Source organism: Adiantum capillus-veneris, chromosome 7, assembly GCF_014529385.1.
Source record: "Adiantum capillus-veneris isolate H3 chromosome 7, ASM1452938v2, whole genome shotgun sequence".
NCBI classification, from domain to species: Eukaryota; Viridiplantae; Streptophyta; class Polypodiopsida; order Polypodiales; family Pteridaceae; genus Adiantum; species Adiantum capillus-veneris.
In genome coordinates this window covers 74,674,110-74,696,356 of record NC_140937.1, presented here as the reverse complement: position 1 = coordinate 74,696,356, position 22,247 = coordinate 74,674,110, and the positions used below count along the sequence as shown (strand labels likewise).

The window sequence follows — 22,247 nt, the reverse complement described above, 5'->3', positions numbered from 1 at the left end:
CTCTCCTATATAAAGAAGGGCTTTGAACCCTCTCTCTCTCAAGCTCTCTACCTCACCCTCTCCCTCAAGGCTCTCTCTCCCTCTCCCTCTCTTTTCCCTCAAGGCTACCGTTCCGGCCTCCGTTCCCGTTCCGCCACCTCGAGGGCCCCCCGTTCCGGGAAAGTCCCGGAGCTCCCCGTTCCCGTTCCGTGTAACTATGCTTAAAAGTTATTCAGTACAGAAGTACATTCCGTACGTACTGATTCCGTATTGTACACTACGTACCTTTCCACCTTGGTCAGGCCAGTCATTTTCTGAGCCTGGCTAGGTGCACACATTTTTAGCCATTTTCAAGGTGGTACCGTACAGGAAAAAGTTTTATGTACGTAAAATACGTACTCTTGTAAAAAAAACCGCAAAGTACTAAGTTTCTAGGACATTTCTAGTACTAAACCTGTTGTTTCTCTGCAATGCACCTTGGTTACACACGTCTACAAATTGTGGCTAAAAAACTGCTCAAAGTTTGGGCAAAACCCTCAGCTACGCAATAGAGTCGGCCAAAAAAAAATTTAAAAAACTGCAACGTACGGATCGTTCCGTACGGTATGGATCCGTACACAACGCCCGTACGGAACGGATACGTTCTGTACGTACGTTTTGATCCTACCTTGGCCATTTTTTGGGCTCTTTTTTGCACGAGGTACACATTTTGCCTACCTCAACCTAACATTCTATGAATAGAATGGTTAGGGTCTTGTAGCCATACATTGTGTATTGAGAGCATCATTTCCAGAGCACTTGTGCGCTCTCTCTCTCTCTCTCTCTCTCTCTCTCTCTCTCTCTCTCTCTCACCCTCTCCGTTGCTCACTCTCACAAAGACGCAAACTCTTACCTTCCTCCAACAGTTTGATACAGTTTATGCAGGGGGGAATTTTACAGAGGCTTCTAAGGTCAGAAAAGCTACCACCTTCTAGAAAGGAAATGCGCATTCATGGTGGACGACCCTCTTAATGCAAGGACAGGCACCCGCCAAATGGGTATACTTCAAGCGAATGTTTCATCCGCGTGGCTGTCAAATGAATTTGAAGTCGAAGTTATGACGAATTGGCACCAACTCTCTGCAGCTACTTGCAAGAGCCTAGAAGAGTACAACAGGAGGTTCACTAAAGCGTTGCTCTCAATAACTTCCTACAGGTTCGTGCCATTGAAAGAGCAGATAGAGAAGTATTGTTGTGGGTTGCCTAAGGGGCTCGGAAACTACTCTACAACGAACAGAGTGGCCACCCTTACCAAGGTCATGGAGGTTTCCAACATTGGAAACAACTTGTTGAAGGGAGAAGACAATGGATTCCAGGGCAATGTCAAGGGGGGGAGCCTAAGAAAAATTTAGCAAAGAAAACCTTTGTGAAAACGGCTCCTGAACCGTCACAAGGGTCAGAAAAGGTCAACAAGGACAAGGACAAAGTATCAACTAAGCCATCATGCTCGTGAACAATCACATCTTGGACTTGCAAATCATCATGCTCGTGAATAATCACATCTTGATCATGTAAATCATCATGCTCGTGAATAATCACATCTTGATCATGCAAATCATCATGCTTATCATTATCATGCAATTCATCATGCTGATCATTATCATGCAAATCATGTGTGTCGTGCTTTGGAGAAGATGAGACTGAGAGAGTCTCCTTTTTCTGATTCTTTTCAATCTTCGCCTGCATATTAGAAATGAGAGATGAAGAATGAGCAACTTGCTCCCCACGAATGACAATGGGAGAGTCACTTTTAGCATTGAAAGTGAACGTATTAGCTGCCCAATCAATGAGAGGGTTATGCTTACGAAACCATCGAATGCCTAAAAGCATATTACATCTTGAAAGAGGAGAGAGATACCACAAATTTCCTGCGCAAGGACAATTGTTGAACACTGAACAAAACATCAAAGCACTCTTGCGTGATGAGAGAGTCCATATCAGGAGCGAAGCCCGACACCTCGAAAGGAGATGTCTTGCTAACCTCCAAGCGGGCTCTTTCGACAAGAGAGTGTTAGGTGCAGCGGAATGAATGTTGTATTTTCTCAACATTAGTGATCTTTATTGCTCAAGGTTCCTTTTAGTTCTTAAGGAAAGAGAGAGCTTTCCGTCTTGTAGAATGTTGTGGTCACGAACAAAGTGAGTGGATATTGTGCGTGCAAGTGAATGAGACTGAGAGAAGGAGAGAGGAGATACGACACCAAGAGGTTGTAAAACCCTCCTCTGAAGGCCCCACTCTCGTCGGCGAGAGTGGTCTATTCTTTGATTGCACAAAGGTGTACAATGCGTATGCAATGGACTGATGCAATGGGACTATGCCAATGACGACGACGACAACTTGATGGCTGAAATCTGGGATCTTCTAATAGCTGAATTCGGGGACTGTTTCGGTGGCTGAAAATGACTGTTTTGGCTGCGTTTTGTTGGGCTAAACTTGGGGGATCATCTGCACAACTGAATGGGGGAATCTGCTACGATTCTAACTACTGAAAACGCAGCTGCGTTTGTCAATGGCTGAATTCTGCGTTTTCAATGGCTGGAAACGCTGGAGTAAAGCTGCAATGGCTGAATTCTGCGTTTTCAATGGCTGAATTCTGCGTTTTCAATGGCTGGAAACGCTGGAGTAAAGCTGCAAAAACGTTGATGCCAAGGGTTCCTTTTGTTGCAGGCTAGGTGAATCTGCAACCACTAGATGACTTGGGGGTTGATGACGATCAAGCATGGGCTGAAACTGCTGAGAACACTGAGGTCTTGCTGGCGTTTTTGGATGAAAAACGCTGGCTGAAAATAAGGCCTTTCTGCAAATGAAAGCGCTAATGCTGATGGTCCTTGCGCGGCATCAATCTGCTAGAGATGGTGGTTGCTGCTGGGAACAGAAACGCTAGGGATCTGTGAGGGGTACTGCTGAGAAGTTGCCTGTTGAGCGGGAAGCTCCTGCTGCCTCTTCTGCCAGAAAGTGCTAACTTGGGTTTGCTTATATATTAACTTAGCAAAATTGCCCTACCTACTTTTGTTGGAAAGTCACTTAAAAATAATAAGTAAAAATCCCAATAAATAGGAAAATAGGGTAAATGCTGTCACGAGGACGTGGCAGTTATTAACCATGTCACAGAGATGTGGCAACTGCTAACCTTGGTTGTTGGTTTCTTTCCAATGGGGTTTATTTTATTTGTTTAAGACCCTCTTTTTGAAGTAGCAAACGGTCGGACATTGTATGGCCAATGTGAACGGTAGATTCACCCGCAGACGGGAAGTGGTCGGCACTGGAATTCGTATGGTAAGAGGATGTCTAGGCTCAGAGCAAGATCATATAGGTCCCCCCGTCGCACTTAGCAAGTTGGTGGATACTAGGAAGTGAACTCAATTAAGGCGTAAAGTCAAGGTGGGACTACCAACAAAAAGTATCCAACAGTTGGGCCACATTGCACTTTTGGATGCGGTCCCGATGAGAATAGATGGTCAGAAGACCAGTGGGAGCCCAACGGAAGCATCTCCTAAAATTTAGGGAACTGCTATTTTGGGCCGTGAAATGTGTTCGCGTCATTACCTCCGGTATGACTAGGGGAACACTTTATAACTCTGCCGCGAAGTCAACTGAATCGTCGGTTGGGATATTTTTAAGCGGCGAACCCGAAACGGGAAAATGCTTGAAAATGCGCCAAGTGTCACATTTTGGTGAACTTTCCTCTTGCAGAAAAATGGGCGCTGATTTTTATGCTGGGAGAGGCCTCATTTGCAACCTGTCACAGGTTAAGAGCTATGGAGTGCTTTCTTTCCCTCTCATGTACAGTGTGGTGCTAGGAGTGATGCCCTGCACACTACACACTGCTCTCTCTCTCCCCTACGTGCAGTTATGTGATGCCCCACAAGAGGGCTACTCATTTGACTGATGTACAGTTGTGTGGGTTCATGCTTTTGTGCTGAGGCAAGAGCCTCCTTGAGCAGGAACAGGGGTAGCTAACTGCTGCTCCAAAGCAAGCACTGGTGAGGGTCATAACCTCACCGTACAGGTGCAAAATCAGCGTTGTGTATGCGCTGTAAATTCACTGTTTTTCAGCCATACGGACGCCAGGATCATTGGGAATCGTGCCCCACTGGCAAAGGACAGTTAGGGGACTGTTTGGGGCTGAAAACAGGGCAAAAACCAGTAAATACAGCGTGCTGAATTTACTGTTTTTGGACAGGAATCAGAGGGTATACGACAGTGCAAGCGAGTTCCAGCAGGGGAATTGGTTTCGCGCAAGTTTTGGGGCTGTTATGCTGCCGAAATTTGGCCAAATCAAATGGTATCTAGGTGGATACACGTGAAGGATTCCCAGGACCTTACCTTGTAATTTACCCTCCTAAAGAATAAAGAAATACCGAAAGGGGCGCCAATTTTGGGGCCTACAGGTTGTCGGCGTCTGCTCGGAGCATTCTAGCTTCCGAGCTGTGTGTGTGATTAAGTGTTAATTCCCATAGCAGGTTCTCTTTGCAAAGTGCTCTGTGTGTGTGTATAAAGTAAAGAATTTCGGGTGAAAGCCAACGCCTACCGCCCTACGGGCCGGTTACATGGTTCCATTGCCGGGACATCAATCACTTTTTCCTCAAAGAGTGAGCCTGGATTGTTCAGGGTAAAGACACACAGTGCAAGAACACGGGGATTACACTATGGCCGACAAGGGGAAGGGAATTATGGAAGAGGGTTCCTCTCTAAAGGACAGGCAGGAGATTCCTATGGTTTTTGAGATTGGCGAGAGCTCACGGCCACGTCAGTCTGTACCTACTGTCAACGTGAATGTCCCTCCAGTAGTACAGGGCTTTATGACAGGGCAACTTGAGGATGATGCGTTTAAGACTCAGTTAGTTGCCGCGGTGAATGTCTTTTTGCAACTGGTGCAGAATCCGAGGTTTATGGAATTCTTGCAAGCGCCACCAGTGCAACAGCAAAATAGGCAACCTACGTTGCGGAGTCGGGGGCTCCAAAGCAGGTTCCTCTCGTGCTTGAACAGGTGGCTAGAACGCCTATTCCACAGGTTATGCCAGTTCAGCCCGCCACCTTTCAGAGCCAGCATGCTGTCTTGAATGGACAGGGAGCTGGATACCAGGCTATGCACTCAGTTTTTCCACCACCCACGGTACATCCTGGGTATTTCGGGGGTGGATCAGTGTTCCAAAGTATGGCTGGTTATGCGTCTGGAAGTCAGCCGTACATGCCAGGAACAGTGTTCGGGGGTATGCAAGGCATCATGCCAAACCCAATGTATGGTACTATCGGCATGCAGCAAGGTTTCCACGGCAACCAGGGCCAGTTTGGGGTGCCACAGGGTCATTTTGGCATGGCTGGTTTTTCTGGACAGCAGCCAGATATCGCACCTCTGACGCAAAATGTGAATGGCCAACACGTGCCGATCATGCCTAGTACAGTGCCCATGTTGCAGACCATTCCGTATGACAACTTGGGGGCACTAGAGAAGCCGAAGGCTTACAAAGAAGGTGGTGCAGCAGTAAAGTTCAGTACCTTCAGTGGTTTCGAGGACAAGACAAAGGCACTCACTTTCCTCCAGCAGTTTGATACAGCTTATGCGGGAGGGAATTTTACAGAGGCCTCGAAGGTCAGGAAAGCTGCCACTTTCTTAAAGGACAATGCGCTTACATGGTGGACGACATTGTTAATGCAAGGACAGGCACCCGCCACTTGGGTTTTCTTCAAGCAAATGTTTGCATCTGCTTGGCTATCAAATGAATTTGAAGCCGATGTCCTGACAGATTGGCACCAGCTTACTTCAGCTTCGTGCAAGAGCTTGCTGGAGTACAATAGGAGGTTTTGTAAAGCGTTACTCTCAGTGACCTCCTACAGATTTGTGCCACTGACAGAGTAGATAGAGAAGTATTGTTGTGGGCTGCCTAAAGGGCTTCGTGATTACTGTACAAAGAACAGAGTGGCTACCCTTACTCAGCTTATGGAAGTTGCGAACACTGGTCTTGCCCTGTTGAAAGGAGAGGACAGTGGATTTCCGAGCAGTGATAAAGGAGGGCAGCAGAAGAAAAATTCAGCGAAGAAGCCCTTTCTGAAAACGGCTCCTGATGCGTCACAGGGGTCTGAACAGGCCACCAAAGACAAGGATTCAGCTGGGACTTCTGGAGCGCAGGCAAAGAAACAGAAAAGGAAGCCTTTTGTGCGCAAGTCGCTCGAGGAAAAGAAGGTCCTAATGGCTAAGAACAAATGCTTTATATGCGAGCAGCCTGGTCACTTTTCTATCAATTGTCCACAAAGGAAAAGGCCAGCTGACTCAGAGGATAAAGAAGACCAGAAAGGCAAGAAGCCTAAACCCACGACAGGTTTAGTGCCAGACATGGTGGGTGACAGGCCCAGCACAGATGCCAGTGAGTTATGCAGGGCATGGGGTAAAGTTAGGGATCAGACGGCACTCATCTTCTTTGATCCAGGTGCCAAAGACAACTTTATCTCACCAGAGTTAGCTATGAAGCTCGGCATCAAAGCTCAAGAGATGGGGTACACAGCAGAGGCAGGGTTGGCATGTCCTGGCCACTCAGAGTGTGTTACTCCTATCATTGGAAAACTGCGTCTGCATATTCAGTCGTATGTGGACACTGAAGAGTTTTACATCATGCCGCTGGAAGGTTGTGACACCTTGTTGGGGATCCCCTGGATGTTCCGAGTGCATGGAGTCTTGGATGCCTACAACAAAAAGATCACTGTACAGCATAGGGGCAAAACTCACATCTTGGATGTAAAGCTTAAAGGAGAGTCAGTCCCTATTGTATCTGCTTCTGCTATCACTTCTGTAATAAAGAATCATCTTTCTGTGTACTTGATTTTTGCACGTGATGTCTCAGATAGGGATCAGTCAAATTTATCTGTGTTAGATAAAGAAAGGTCAGCATTTTTGCAAAAGTTTAGTGACTGTTTTTCTGATTCATTACCGTCGCAATTGCCGCCAGAGAGACCTGAGGACCATCGGATAGATTTGGTGCCAGGGTGTAGCCCACCAAACAGACCTCCCTACAGGGTTAGTGCGGCGCAGCAGAAAGAGATTATGGGCCAGGTTGAGGAGTTATTAGAGAAGGGGCTGATTCAGCCTAGTTCTTCACCCTTTTGCTCCCCAGTGCTCCTAGTGCAGAAGAAGGACGGCTCATGGCGCATGTGTATTGATTACCGTGCGTTGAATAAGAATACCATCAAGAATAGGTTTCCTATTCCTCGCATTGATGATATTCTCGATCGTTTAGAGGGTGCTGCAATTTTCAGCAGGATAGACCTGAAGAGTGGGTACCATCAGATTCGTATAAGCCCAGAGGATGTGCACAAGACTGCGTTTAGAACGACATTTGGTCTTTATGAGTTTCTAGTGATGCCGTTTGGGCTAACAAATGCTCCTGCCACGTTCAACAGAATGATGGACCGGATTTTCCGCTCGCATCAACAGTTTGTTGGAACATTCTTCGATGACATGATTGTGTATTCGAAGAATGAAGAGGAGCATAGGCGTCACTTGACCATTGTGTTTGAAGAGCTGCGCAGTCACAGGTTACTTGTCAATCCTAAGAAAAGTGAATTCTTCCTCGAAGAGATCCACTTTCTGGGCCACATAGTCTCAAAGGATGGTGTTAGAATGGATCCCACAAAGGTCGAAGCTATCAAGACATGGCCAGACTTGAAGACTGTGCACGATGTCAGAAGCTTCTTGGGATTGTGTTCCTACTATAGAAGGTTTATCAGAAATTTTGCAGAGATAGCATCGCCTCTTCACGCATTGCAAAAGAAAGAGGTCACTTTCAGATAGACCCAAAAAGAGATTTCAGCTTTTAGTCTCTTAAAGGAAAAGTTGACTTCAGATCCAGTTATTGTTTTGCCAGATCTCAGGAAGTCATTTGTGGTCCAGTGTGACGCCTGTGGCAGTAGCATCGGAGCAGTGCTAATGCAAGATGGACGGGTAGTAGCCTATGAAAGCCGAATTTTGCAAGGGCCAGAGAGGACTATGCAAGTCTATGAGAAAGAGCTCTTGGCCGTGATTCATGCGCTTTCTAGCTGGAAGCACTACCTCTTAGGTGCTGATTTTGTTGTCCAAACAGATCATCAGACCTTGCGATACTTCTTGACACAGTCAAAGTTATCCGAAAAGCATATGCGATGGGCAAACATTCTTTCCATGTTCCACTTCCAGATTATGCATGTGGAAGGCAAGAAGAATGTTGTGGCTGATGCGTTATCAAGAAAGCCACAAATTTCAGCTGTGTCAATTCCTTATCATCATGAGTTAGATGACATGAAGGAACAATATACTGCTGATGAAGATTTTGCAAGGATCTTTGAGCAGTTACAAGAGGGGCAACATCACGAGCACTACCTCCTCAGAGATGGTTTTATGATGATGCATGGCAGACTTTGTGTCACTAGGCCATTGCGACATAAGGTCATGGAAGAGAGTCATGTCCCACCGTATACAGGGCATCGTGGCATTGATGCAACAGTTAAAGCGGTAGAGACGTTCTTCTATTGACCTACCTTGAGGAGAGATGTGGATGCCTTTGTGCGAGCATGCATAGTTTGCCAAAAGGTCAAGTTTGACAGGCAAAAGGCACCAGGGTTGTTACAACCACTGCCGATTCCGGATAAGCCATGGGAAAGCATTGCTATGGACTTTATCTTTGATCTTCCAAGAACGCCAACAGGGAATGATGGTATATGGACCATTATCTGCAGGTTCAGCAAGCAAGCCCATTTTATCCCTGTCAGGAAGAAGATAAAATCTGATCAGATGGCACGCTTGTTCATGTACAATGTGTTTAAGTACCATGGTATGCCACAATCAATTATCAGTGATCGTGATCCTCGCATGACCAGTTTGTTCTGGAGAGGATTGTTTGAGAACATGGGTACTACGCTCAAGTTCTCGTCTTCGTTTCATCCACAAACTGATGGACAGTCAGAAGAGGCTAATTCTACTGTCTTAGATCTGCTGAAATGCTATGTGTCAGATAATAAGGGCAAGTGGGAACAGTATTTGCCTATGCTTGAGTATGCGTACAATAATACGGTGCATTCGTCTACTGGAAAAGCACCTTTTGAAATTGTTGAAGGCGGAAAAAAGGTTCCTCCCATTTTGCATACAAAGGACAAGATCTTTGAGGCAGATCGATATGTTGAGAACATGGATGAGATGTATAAGAAGATTAAAGTTGCCTTGGACAAGACTCAGGCAAAACAGAAAAAGGCTGCTGATCGTCACCGTCGTGAATTGCTACTATCACCTGGTGATTGGGTTCTCTTAAGGTTCGAAAAGGCAAGGTTAAAGAAGATGAAGGGCAAGGAACGGCTGTTTCCTAAGCTCGGCATGCGTTACTATGGGCCTTTTCAAGTGCTTGACAAGATCAGCGATGTGGCTTACAGGCTGAAATTGCCTGATGCATGGAAGATTCATAATGCGTTTCACGTGAGTCTTCTAAGACCCTTCGTGGGTGATGTGCCAGAAGATATGCCAGTTGAGGATCAGCCAGAAGTTGAAGAACTTGATGAGATCTTGGTACCTGAGCAAGTTTTGGCACATAAGGACAGAAAAGTTAAAGGACAAGTTGCAAGACGCTATTTGGTGAAGTTCAAGAACTATCCGCCTATGGATGCAAAGTGGATGGAAGAGCATGAACTGTCAGAGTCACCAAATGTATTGCAGCTTTACCTTGAAGCCTTTGGGTTACAGCCTACTTATGCCCCAACCCAACGTGTGCAAAGGAGGGGTAATGATAGAGCTAGTACATCAAATGTACATATGAATTCAGTGCCATAGATGGAAATGGCAAAAGTATGAAGGCCTCATTAAGTCATTTGTATCTATGTATGTTACGACCTTTCTTGCGGATAAATGCGATGATAAAAGAGTGTTAATAGCACAAGATCATCAGTGGCGTGTATTTATGGTATGCAATCGAGGACGTTTGCGATTTCAAGAGGGGGGTATGTCACGAGGACGTGGCAGTTATTAACCATGTCACAGAGATGTGGCAACTGCTAACCTTGGTTGTTGGTTTCTTTCCAATGGGGTTTATTTTATTTGTTTAAGACCCTCTTTTTGAAGTAGCAAACGGTCGGACATTGTATGGCCAATGTGAACGGTAGATTCACCCGCAGACGGGAAGTGGTCGGCACTGGAATTCGTATGGTAAGAGGATGTCTAGGCTCAGAGCAAGATCATATAGGTCCCCCCGTCGCACTTAGCAAGTTGGTGGATACTAGGAAGTGAACTCAATTAAGGCGTAAAGTCAAGGTGGGACTACCAACAAAAAGTATCCAACAGTTGGGCCACATTGCACTTTTGGATGCGGTCCCGATGAGAATAGATGGTCAGAAGACCAGTGGGAGCCCAACGGAAGCATCTCCTAAAATTTAGGGAACTGCTATTTTGGGCCGTGAAATGTGTTCGCGTCATTACCTCCGGTATGACTAGGGGAACACTTTATAACTCTGCCGCGAAGTCAACTGAATCGTCGGTTGGGATATTTTTAAGCGGCGAACCCGAAACGGGAAAATGCTTGAAAATGCGCCAAGTGTCACATTTTGGTGAACTTTCCTCTTGCAGAAAAATGGGCGCTGATTTTTATGCTGGGAGAGGCCTCATTTGCAACCTGTCACAGGTTAAGAGCTATGGAGTGCTTTCTTTCCCTCTCATGTACAGTGTGGTGCTAGGAGTGATGCCCTGCACACTACACACTGCTCTCTCTCTCCCCTACGTGCAGTTATGTGATGCCCCACAAGAGGGCTACTCATTTGACTGATGTACAGTTGTGTGGGTTCATGCTTTTGTGCTGAGGCAAGAGCCTCCTTGAGCAGGAACAGGGGTAGCTAACTGCTACTCCAAAGCAGGCACTGGTGAGGGTCATAACCTCACCGTACAGGTGCAAAATCAGCGCTGTGTATGCGCTGTAAATTCACTGTTTTTCAGCCATACGGACGCCAGGATCATTGGGAATCGTGCCCCACTGGCAAAGGACAGTTAGGGGACTGTTTGGGGCTGAAAACAGGGCAAAAACCAATAAATACAGCGTGCTGAATTTACTGTTTTTGGACAGGAATCAGAGGGTATACGACAGTGCAAGCGAGTTCCAGCAGGGGAATTGGTTTCGCGCAAGTTTTGGGGCTGTTATGCTGCCGAAATTTGGCCAAATCAAATGGTATCTAGGTGGATACACGTGAAGGATTCCCAGGACCTTACCTTGTAATTTACCCTCCTAAAGAATAAAGAAATACCGAAAGGGGCGCCAATTTTGGGGCCTACAGGTTGTCGGCGTCTGCTCGGAGCATTCTAGCTTCCGAGCTGTGTGTGTGATTAAGTGTTAATTCCCATAGCAGGTTCTCTTTGCAAAGTGCTCTGTGTGTGTGTATAAAGTAAAGAATTTCGGGTGAAAGCCAACGCCTACCGCCCTACGGGCCGGTTACAAATGCACTGGAAAATTCCCCTAACTGATGCTAATGGATTCTGATGGGAATTCCGATGATCATGCTGTGTGCAACCGGAGGATATGCATCTATGCTAAGTGACTGGGCATGCACGGTCTACGAATAGACTCACAAAAGTGCCAGATCACTGCTAATCTCAACTGACTTGACTGACTGAACCCTGATCATGTTGTAGCTTGTCCACGGACACACAGGGTTGGGATGTGTCACGTGACATCCCCTCCTTTTCAAAGTGAGGTACTGGTACCGAGCTGTATGGCGCCGAGGGAGATCGCCAACAGCATCCAGAATCCTCGAAAGGACTCTTCACCGGCCGACTCTGATATGTGGGTTGTGCGGTACTTGAACTTCATAAAGGTCTGCAATGCCTGCTTCTTTGGGCCGCGCCGAAAGCGACACAAAGTCATCTTCAATGCGTCAACATCGTCTAGAGTCGTGCTTCCTCCTCCTTCAAGAATCTCTGTGGCTGAAAATTCCTAAAACCATTTCCAACAGAAAACCATGAACATACCCATTCCATGTAAAGTGAGTGAAAAAAATATTGTCTTCTCTAAAGATTGTGCATGCAATGTCGATGAACATAGAGACGGAGTGACAACCCGTTCATCAAACACATGCAAACAATGAGGTCGAATCTTTTCTGTTTGATCGAAATCAATCAACTGTGGCAAATCACAATGGAAATGCCCATGCTTGGTGCTCATACTATCATGTGCTCTTTCGGAAACTGTGTCATGCCAAAGAAGAGACATGGAATGTGACTTCCTGACATACAAACTTTTCAACTTTTCATGAACAATCCGCATACATTCGTGCTCATCCATGAGAGAAACGTGCTCAACATACAATATGTCATGCCTAGGAAAAGGGATCACATAACGATACTGACTAAAATACAGGAAACCTTCACGAATGAAACACTCAAACAATGCGTGCGTATCAATCATGCGAACACATAATACTTCCTGTAATGGCTCTTTAGACCAAGGCTCGAGAGCCAAGATCGGTTCGTCTGGAATGATCGAATCGTCTTGTGGGGGTTCTTTGGACCTCGACTCGAAATCCAAGATCGGATCTTCGTGATTGATTGAATCTACAACGAGGTTAGCTTCGTTAGGAAAAGCATTCACTAATACCTCATCCGTGTGAACAATCACATCATCTTCATGCAACTCATCATGCTTGTGAGAAATCACATCTTGATCATGCAAATCATCATGCTTCTCATTGTCATCCAAATCATTATGCAAATCATTGGCATCAAATCATCATGCTTATCATTGTGCTTCAACTCATCATGCAAATCATTATCATTCAATTCATCATGCTTCTCATCATGCAATTCCTGTGTGTCATGCTGTGGAGAAGAAGAGACTGAGAGAGTCTCCTTTTTTCGATTCTGTTGCATCTATGCCTGAGCTTGAGAAAAGAGTCGCAATAACTCTTGCATTTGTGCTTTGTTCTCGCAATAAAATTCTGCTTCTATGGCTGCCCTTCTTTCTTGGTACTTACGCTCGATGGCTGTCATATCTTCTTCATAGGCTTTTCTTTCTGCTTCTCTTTCTTGGTCCAACTCCTATGGAGGAGTTAGTGCAATCTTTGTCGTAGATGGGGAAGGGTCGGAAAAACCTCCTGGTGGGGAAAATTCTTCTTCGTCTCTCTCATGCTCATCACTTCCAAGAGAAGTATCCAATCCGCTGCGAGTGATGATCATTCTGCAATCGTGGGTTCTTGTGGGTTCTTGGGGTCTTGGGTTCTTAAGTCCACCAGGAACTTGGGTTCTTGCGGGTCTTGGGTTCTTAAGTTCACGGGGAACTTGGGTTCTTGCGGGTCTTGGTTCTTGGGTTCTTGGGGTTCTTGAGGTTCTTGAGGTTCTTGAGGTTTTCTTTCGCTTGCAAACCCCGTTTGAGAAGGATCTTCTCTTCACCCAAGTTCTACCCTTTTCTGCAGGCCCACCCCTTGGCGGCCTTCCACTACCAAGGTTGCTTTTTCCCACCTCACCTCAATTGACCGGCCGCTAAGTGCACGGTCCGCTCTCAATGAGTAAAAAGAGACACAAGGGGAGGCTGGAAAAGCCCTTCTTTCTTGGGATTCCTGTCACTCTTCAACAAAACACGATTAGGAATCGCCACGCCCAAGTAAACTTGGGTTCGTGCGATCGCAACAAGCAAAAAAAATTCTTGTGGTTCTTGTGGTTCTTTCCTTGAGTAATGCAGAACACTTCCAAAGCTCTGATACCAATGTTAGGTGCAGCGGAATGAATGTTGTATTTTCTCAAGATTAGTGATCTTTATTGCTCAAGGTTCCTTTTTAGTTCTTAAGGAAAGAGAGAGCTTTCCGTCTTGTAGAATGATGTGGTCACGAACAAAGTGAGTGGATATTGTGCGTGCAAGTGAATGAGACTGAGAGAAGGAGAGAGGAGATACGACACCGAGAGGTTGGAAAACCCTCCTCTGAAGGCCCCACTCTCGTCGGCGAGAGTGGTCTATTCTTTGATTGCACAAAGGTGTACAATGCGTATGCAATGGACTGATGCAATGGGACTATGCCGATGACGACGACGACAACTTGATGGCTGAAATCTGGGATCTTCTAATCGCTGAATTCGGGGACTGTTTCGATGGCTGAAAATGATTGTTTTGGCTGCGTTTTGTTGGGCTAAACTTGGGGGATCATCTACAACTGAATGGGGGAATCTGCTATGATTCTAATTGCTGAAAACCTGCGTTTGTCAATGGCTGAATTCTGCGTTTTTGTCAAGGTTGGAAACGCTGGAGTAAAGCTGCAAAAACGCTGATGCAGGCTAGGTGAATCTGCAACCGCTAGATGACTTGGGGGTTGATGACGATCAAGCATGGGCTGAAACTGCTGAGAAAACTGAGGTCTTGCTGGCGTTTTTGGATGAAAAACGCTGGCTGAAAATAAGGCCTTTCTGCAAATAAAAGTGCTAATGCTGATGGTCCTTGCGCGCATCAATCTGCTAGAGAAGAAACGCCAGAGATGGTGGTTGCTGCTGGGAACAGAAAAGCTAGGGATCTGTGGGGGGTACTGCTGAGAAGTTGCCTGTTGAGCGGGAAGCTCTTGCTGCCCCTTCTGCCAGAAAGTGCTAACTTGGGTTTGCTTATATATTAACTTAGCAAAATTGCCCTACCTACTTTTGTTGGAATGTCACATAAAAAATTATAAGTGAAAATCCCAATAAATAGGAAAATAGGCTAAATGCACTGGAAAATTCCCCTAACTGATGCTAATGGATTCTGATGGGAATTCCGATGATCATGCTGTGTGCAACCGGAGGATATGCATCTATGCTAAGTGATTGGGCATGCACGATCTACCAATAGACTCACAAAAGTGCCAGATCACTGTTAATCTCAACTAACTTCACTGACTGAACCCTGATCATGTTGTAGCTTGTCCACGGACACATAGGGTTGGGTTGGGATGTGTCACGTGACAGAGAGTCACTAATCACATCATGCATATTGCCTGGGTCAAACATTATGACAACACGCTGACCCTTCACATTACCATAACACTTAATGAGGGACTCATCAATGGGAGGATCACGAGAAACTTGGGTCACACTCGTGTTCCCATTTATTGCATTGACAGAGGATGTGGGTTCTGTGGGTTCATTAGAGTCAAGCTTAGGACATGTTCTTTTTATGTGACCTTGATGTGACAATGATAACATCTACCTTCCTTAGAATAAATGCTTTGTTCTTCCGACGAGATGTATCCTCCTAAAATTCCTTTTTTTGCCTTTTCATCTGGAGTGAGCTTAGGTTTAGCAATTATGTTTGCTTTACCCTCAGATTCATTTGGAGAGTTCTTTTCTGAGAGACTAGAAGACGATTGGTTAGAAGAGTTACCATTCTTACCGTTCTTACCATTATGAGGGTTCTGAGAAGTCGAAGTGGTACTTTGAGACAACTTGTTTTCCTTGGGCTTTCCCATGTTGTGCTTCATCTCTTGGGAGAGAGCAATTGCTACCGCCTTGTTGAGATCCACGGGGTCGAAAACTTCTACATCAAACTTGATATATTCCTCCAAACCAAGAAGAAAAGCCTCTTTGCGCTCATCATCCGATTTGCGTAATTGGGTGCCGAGCTACAAAACACGGTTAGAAAAAGACATGACTGGAATACCATTTTGCTTGAGATTGCGCCAATCCTCTTTCAACCGCGTTAGGTATTGTGGTGGCATAAACCGCGCCTTGAGCTTGTCTTGGAAGTCAGCCCTATTGAAGGAAAGGGGCGCGTCTTCGTCGGCAGCCTCTAGGTGCGCGGTCAACTGTGCCTCTTGCCATGCGTGGTACCAATTAATGGCATCACCGGCAATGTACATAGCTGTCGTTAGAACCTTGCTATTCCCTGTCTTCTTAGTTGTCGCAAAATAAGCATTAAATTGACGCAACCAAGAATGAATAACACTACCATCCATCTTACTGTCATACTTACTGAAAGTCGACTTCTCGGTGACGGGGTTGTTGGAGTCCGAAGCTTGGCTTGCGCCACTTGATGAACCACCAATATCTTTGGCCGGCTCGGGTTTCGAGGTGAAAACCTGTAGGACCAACTCCTTCATGCGTTGATCTCTCTACGCCTCACGCTCTAACTCCAAGGCTGCTCGTCTCTCTTCAGCCGCTACTCGTTGGGCTTCCTTTCTTTCTTCGGCCGCCAAGCGCGCTTCTCACACTCGAAGGCTGCACTTTGCTTCTCGGCCGCCAAGCGCGCTTGCTCGCGCTCACACTCCAAGTCAGCCTTTCTTTCTATTTTTCTTTCTTTTCGTTCCTCGGCTGCCAAGCGCGCTTGTTCCCGCTCGCGATCCAAGGATGTTTGTCTTTCTTCGCGCTCACACTCTAAGGTAACGCGTTGCGCTTCTTGTTGTAGCATCATGTCCATCATCGTCTTGACCAAAGCCTCCATAGGATTTGGTGCAATCCTTGGCGTAGATGGGGAAGGGGGAGGGTCAGAAAAACCTCCTGGTGGGGAAAATTCTTCTTCGCCACTTCCATGCTCATCACCTCCATGCGAAGCATCCATTCCGCTTCGGATAATGACCATACACTGAAGTCTTGGATTCTTAAGTTCACGAGGAACTTAGGGTTCTTGTGGTTCTTGTGGTTCTTGAGTTCTTGAGTTCTTGAGGTTCTTCTTTCGCTTGCAATCTGTGTTAGAGAAGGATCTTCTCTTACCCCAGCTCTTCTCTTTCCAAAGGGCGCACCCCTTGGCGGCCTTTCGCTCACACCAAGGTTGCTTTTCCCACCTCACGTCGATTGCCCGGCCGCTAAGTGCACGATCCGCTCTCAATGAGTGAAAAGAGAAACAAGGGGAGGCTGGACAAGACCTTCTTTCTTGGGTTTCATGTCACTCTTCAAAAACACGATTAGGAATCGACACGTCCAAATGAACTTGGGTTTCGTGCAAGAAAAAAAAAATTATGTGGTTCTTTCCTTGAGTGATACAGAACACTGTCAAAGCTCTGATACCAATGTAAGGTGCAACGGAAGTGAATGTTGAACTTTGCTCAAGATGAGTGCTCCGAAATGTGCTCAAGCATTCCTTTTACTTACGGAAGGAAGAGCCTTCTGTTCCTTTAGTGAGAGAGTGCAAATGATCACAAACAAAGTGGTAAACACTGTGAATGAAGGTGCTGAGACTGAGAGATAGAGAGAGAAGAATACGACACCAGAATGTTGTCAAACCCTCCTTTGAAGGCCCCAGTCTCTATGGCGAGAGCGGTCTACTATTGATTGCACAAATCTCTACAATGCAATGGACTTGCGAACGACGAGACGGCTGAAATTTGAAAACGCTAATGGCTGAAATCTGCAAATCTTTTATCTGCTAAATTCTTACTCTATGTCGGTGACAACGGCGATGACGAGGATGTGACGACGACCCGCTGACAACGCAGATGCTGAAATCTGCGTTTTCCGGGCTGAATCTGCAAACGCTAGCTGATCTAACCGTGCGGCGAGGATCTGCTGCAGGAAGGTGAGATCTGCGAGGTTTGGGACTTGTTATGTGGTGTCTATACGCTGAAAACTGAAAACGCTGATGCAAAGGCTGAATCTGTCGCCGGGAATCTGCAAAACTCTAGGAGCTCTGCTGATCCAAAAACGCTAGGGCTGATCTGGTGTCTTGCTGCAAAAACGCTATGGATTCTGCTGTGGAAATCTGCTAGCGCCAGGCTTGATCTGCTGCTGCAAAACGTTGGGCTGTCCTTGATGAAAAACACACTAGGCTAGTCTTTGGTCTGTTGGCTGGAAAACGCTAGGTTGCCTGCCAGGGAGTCTTGCTGAAAAGGTGCACTGTTGGCTAAATTACCCTACCCAGTTTCCCAACAAAGTCACTTACTAATAATAAGTGAAAAATGGCTAAAATTGGGAAAATAGGTTCTGTGCACTGTAAAATGCTCCCGACGATGGTGATGCTCATGATCATGTTGTGTGCAACCAGAGGATATGCATCTACTCTAAGTGTCTGGACATGCACGGTCTGCGAACAGACTCACAAAAGTGCCAGAACACTTCCTAACCTAATTGAACTAAACTGAACCCTAGTCATGAAGTAGCTTATCCACGTACACATAGGGTTAGATGCGCACGTGACATACGGATTTCCGCGTTTTGCGGGCTTGCAGCTTTTGGACAAGATGCTTTTGGACCAGTTGCTTTTCACTTTACTGCATTTCATGTAGCTGCTTTTGAGGCCAAGGGCCTTTAAATATGTGCAGAGGGCTCATTCTTTGGCACGCATTAGTGAGAAGGTGCAAAGCGTGAGTACCAGCATTGTACTGAGTTCAAGTAATATAAAGAAATATCAAAAGGGGCATCAAGGTTTGGCGCCACTACTCTCTGGGGTGGAATTCCGCCGCTCCGTGTCGCGTGTACTCTCTCTTTCAATTCAGTTGTTATTGAAGTGCTTAAAGTCTGTTCAATCTGTTCTTTTCTATTGGCACATGGTGCCTGTCTTGTGACAATAATTGTATCCGGCTAGTATGCACCCGGGCTGGCCGCTCATCTGCATTGCACTTACGCCCGTGTCACACAGAGGCGGGCAACTAAAGCCCAGGCTGACTTGGCGTGCGCGTATTCACCATTGCAAAAAGAAAAAGTTGGTCGTGAGAGGACGTCAGAAGGGTGGCCTCGCATGCTCGCCCAACTTTCTAAACAAGCGGCCATCTGCAAAAGTACACGCGCGAAAGCGTCTCACAGGTCTCGAATTCTGACATACAACGTGGAAAGGGGAAGACCTACCACTTGGGCTAGTCTCGTTGCTTGCAATCGAAGACAAGCATTTGCTAAATATCCCAATGTGACAGCAATGGGCCGGCCATACGTGCAAATCACAATTGGACACCTGTCCTAGTGTGACAGGGGCCTTAGGTTGCATCAAGTCCAGGTCAGGCCGCATTCACCAGCCAGACCAGTTCTGGTCCACTATCCCTTTTATTATCGACGCCCTTGTTATTAGGGTATTCACCTGCATATTTTATAATGGTCGTGAAGCCATCTATGACAATGGCAGGCTTGCATTCTAGCACGCATACAGGTAACATGGGCACCCACTTTCCCAATGTGCACTATTTGTGTATGGTTGCCCCTCCCTCCCCCCGGGGGGGGGGGGGGGGGGGGGGGGGGGGGGCTCTAGCGTAGTCATGTGATGAGGATATCGCCCTCTTTCTCTACATGATGCATCTTCTCTATGTCTTTGTCTCATCTCTCCTCTCTTTTATGTTTCCACTGTGCCACTCTAACATGGTATCATTCACCAACTATCCCAATCTTGGGTGTTTCTTCCTCCCCTCACGTATCTACCTGTCACGTGCACATGGCTCTCCGTGCCACGTGGAGATGCTTCATCGACTTCCACAACCAATTTTCCCCTTCTCCCTAGATAGGGATGTCTAGAAGCCTAGGAGGATTAGTACCTGCAATTTTGAGAGCATGTTCGCAAGACCTGCATGTTCGGACGAGTCCATTAGATTAGGTTTTTAGTTTTGAAACCCGCTTGCATAAATGGTTTGTATACACGTTTTGACAGATGTTATTACACTATGGTGGACATCTGGCATGACAAGCATGTAGTTCTAGGTTAGAGGAAACCAACGAGCCATTCCCGGCGTCGTGGATTCTTGGGTGGACAAATGTGCGATAGTTTCACCCAGAACTAAAATCCCTGACCAAACATTTTTATAAATCATTTTTATGATTTATTTGTTGAGTCTGGTAGACGGATTGCCTTGCCCAAGCCTTAAAAAGTTCATAAGGCTAATTTCTCACATATATAAGGAGCAAGAACCCCAATGTTTTCACATCAGTTCAAAAGCACTAGCAAGAGAGTTGCAGATCAGCCTAGCATTTTTGCCTCAGATCAGCCCTGGCGTTTTTGGCAAGGAGAACCCAACGTTTGCGGTTTTCAGCCTATCGCCAACCCTAGCAACAGATCAGCCTTTCAGATTGCAGCCCTTCTCCTCGCCAAGAAACGGCTCAGATCAGCCTATGCATGTTGCTCGTCGCAGTCCGGTACTTCAGTAGCCCATCGAGCCTCACCTAGGCCATTCCCTCGCCGGCATCGAGTGCTCCATTGCTATCAATCATCGGCCTCTGCGTTTTCAGCCATTCATTCCTCTCACATCGGGAGTGCAAATCAGCCCCTTGGTGGCCATTCGCAATCCCACATCGACAAGGATCCAAAGGTGCATCAAATCAGCCCCGGAGGTGCCTCATCTTAAGGAGTTACCGAGGTGATTGTCATTCGAGTTAATACAGTTTGCACTTGAGGTGTTGCATTGTGTATACATTCCATTTACGCAATCTAAAGCAAATACCACATCGGCAACGGTGTGAGAGGCCCTTGAGAGGGTTGGTTGGGACCCCATAGGGTGTCACTCTCCTCTTCTCTCTCTTTCTCTCTCCCTCTACACATCTCTATTGCATTCTCTCAACCCCTCTCTTTAGGGGAAAGTAAAAGGAACCATCATTCAAGTTAAAAGCAATCACTAACACAAGGAAAGAAGTAAAAGATTTTGGAAGTGTAAAACTAGATCTTCACCATAACAACTCCGTTGCACCTCACACTATCATGGCTGTGTTTTCCATCAGGGCAACGTTTTTTAATAACACTGGCAGCCAGGACACCCTTCAGCATTTCTTGCTTGAGGCCCTAGGCTCACCAATGACTAAGGGGCCCTCCCTATCCTCGGATTCCTCCCTCAATCCAAATGGATGGTCGGCTCTCTCTGCATCAATTTGATACTACTCATTCTCACACCCGCACCGGGAATCAAGATAAGCCTTACTGCCGGAGGACCATACGGGCTTGCTTTAATCAAATGGAAAGAATGCTCCAAGTACGGCTAACATCCATCACTGTCTCAGAAGAACCAAAGAAACTAGAGAGATACGAAGAGAAGATCGAACCTGGGGAAGGCAGCAGGACAGAAACTGAGGCGGGAGAAGTCGTGAAAGATGTGGATGTTTTAGCGCTGCATCACGAGCATTGCAAATAAGGGCATTTTTGAGGCTGTCGAAGCGCTTGGAGACGATAGACTGCAGGTGGGTCACTGCGCACACGCAACCATCGAGCTCCCTGTTGAGCAAAGAGTGCAGGTGGTTAATGGCGCATAAACACCCGTCAAGCTCTCTGTTGAAGAGGGGCTTGGGAAGGGTCGGTAACGGGGGCAACGCACAACACAGCGGCCCCTGCTGCGCCACTTCTTTCTTTCTCTCCGCCTCCACTGGAGCCATAGCTTCTCTAGGATACAATTTACATTTTTCATGTCGAGAATTTGATGTACACTACAGTGGATAAGATGAGTACCTTTACGAAACATCCATATGGTCTCATCGAACATTTATATTTACTAGTACAACGCGACTCGGTGCTATATGGATTTTTTTAGCTTCGACATGCCTCCACTATCTATCTACACTAGCTCGCGAGCCTTGCTCGCTCTTACCACCTCACTCTGTATGTGTTTGTGTGTGTGTATCTTTATATATCTCTCCATGACACATACACGTTTGATACCAACATGATAACACTTTCTGTCTTTGGTCCCTTTAGACTACTCCTGGTACATTTAGCTCCTTTTGCAGGCAGAGAGAGAGAGAGAGAGAGAGAGAGTACATAAAAGCACATGACTAAAGAGACATATTTCAAACAAAAAAAAATAGTTTACATTATTATCAAATTATTGCCAAAAAGGCTCATGAACATATCTGCATAACACTCTTAGTCGTGCTATTTCAACAGGATCAAGATATAGAGCTGGAGCTCTACAAACTTCTCTTAAATCTATTTTTTGAACTTAGTTCAAGTAAATATTGTTATGAAGAATCAACCTAAGCTCTTGCTTTAAGAGCATGAGCCTAATGTTGGGAAAGCAATAGGGATCAAGCAACTTGCTGTAAATCGTGTCCAACTCTTCATTTACATATGACCCCCAAACAGTGTAGTTTTTCTCGATCACTTCCCATGCCCATTGCCATCCCCGTTCAGCAGTTAATAAATTTTTTTCAAAGGCATCAACAATAAGATTTTTTACACGTGGAAAAATATTCACAATTCATGGGCCATTTAATTGGCTGCAAGAAAAGAAGACAACATTAGTACTCAAAGCTTCAAATTAGAGAGAGAGAGAGAGAGAGAGAGAGAGAGGGAGAGAGATGATGAACATGGCCACTTAAACACTTTAAAAAAGTATAAGCGCAATACGAACACTTTGTTGGAATTAGGGTTGCAGAGAAACACACACAGCTTGGA

General features: G+C 46.0%; 1 protein-coding gene across 1 annotated transcript in view; it reads right to left on the bottom strand.

Moving 5' to 3' along the window:
• YLMG2 (YGGT family protein) overlaps positions 1 to 21,250 on the bottom strand; it is a 46,267-nt gene extending 25,017 nt beyond the window's left edge. Inside the window, exon 1 of the mRNA XM_086516064.1 lies at positions 20,903 to 21,250. Within this exon, the coding sequence (XP_086372190.1) occupies positions 20,903 to 21,229 (327 nt within the window). The 5' untranslated portion in view covers positions 21,230 to 21,250. The remainder of the gene's footprint in view (positions 1 to 20,902) is intronic.
• Between the last annotated feature and the right edge of the window lie 997 nt (positions 21,251 to 22,247).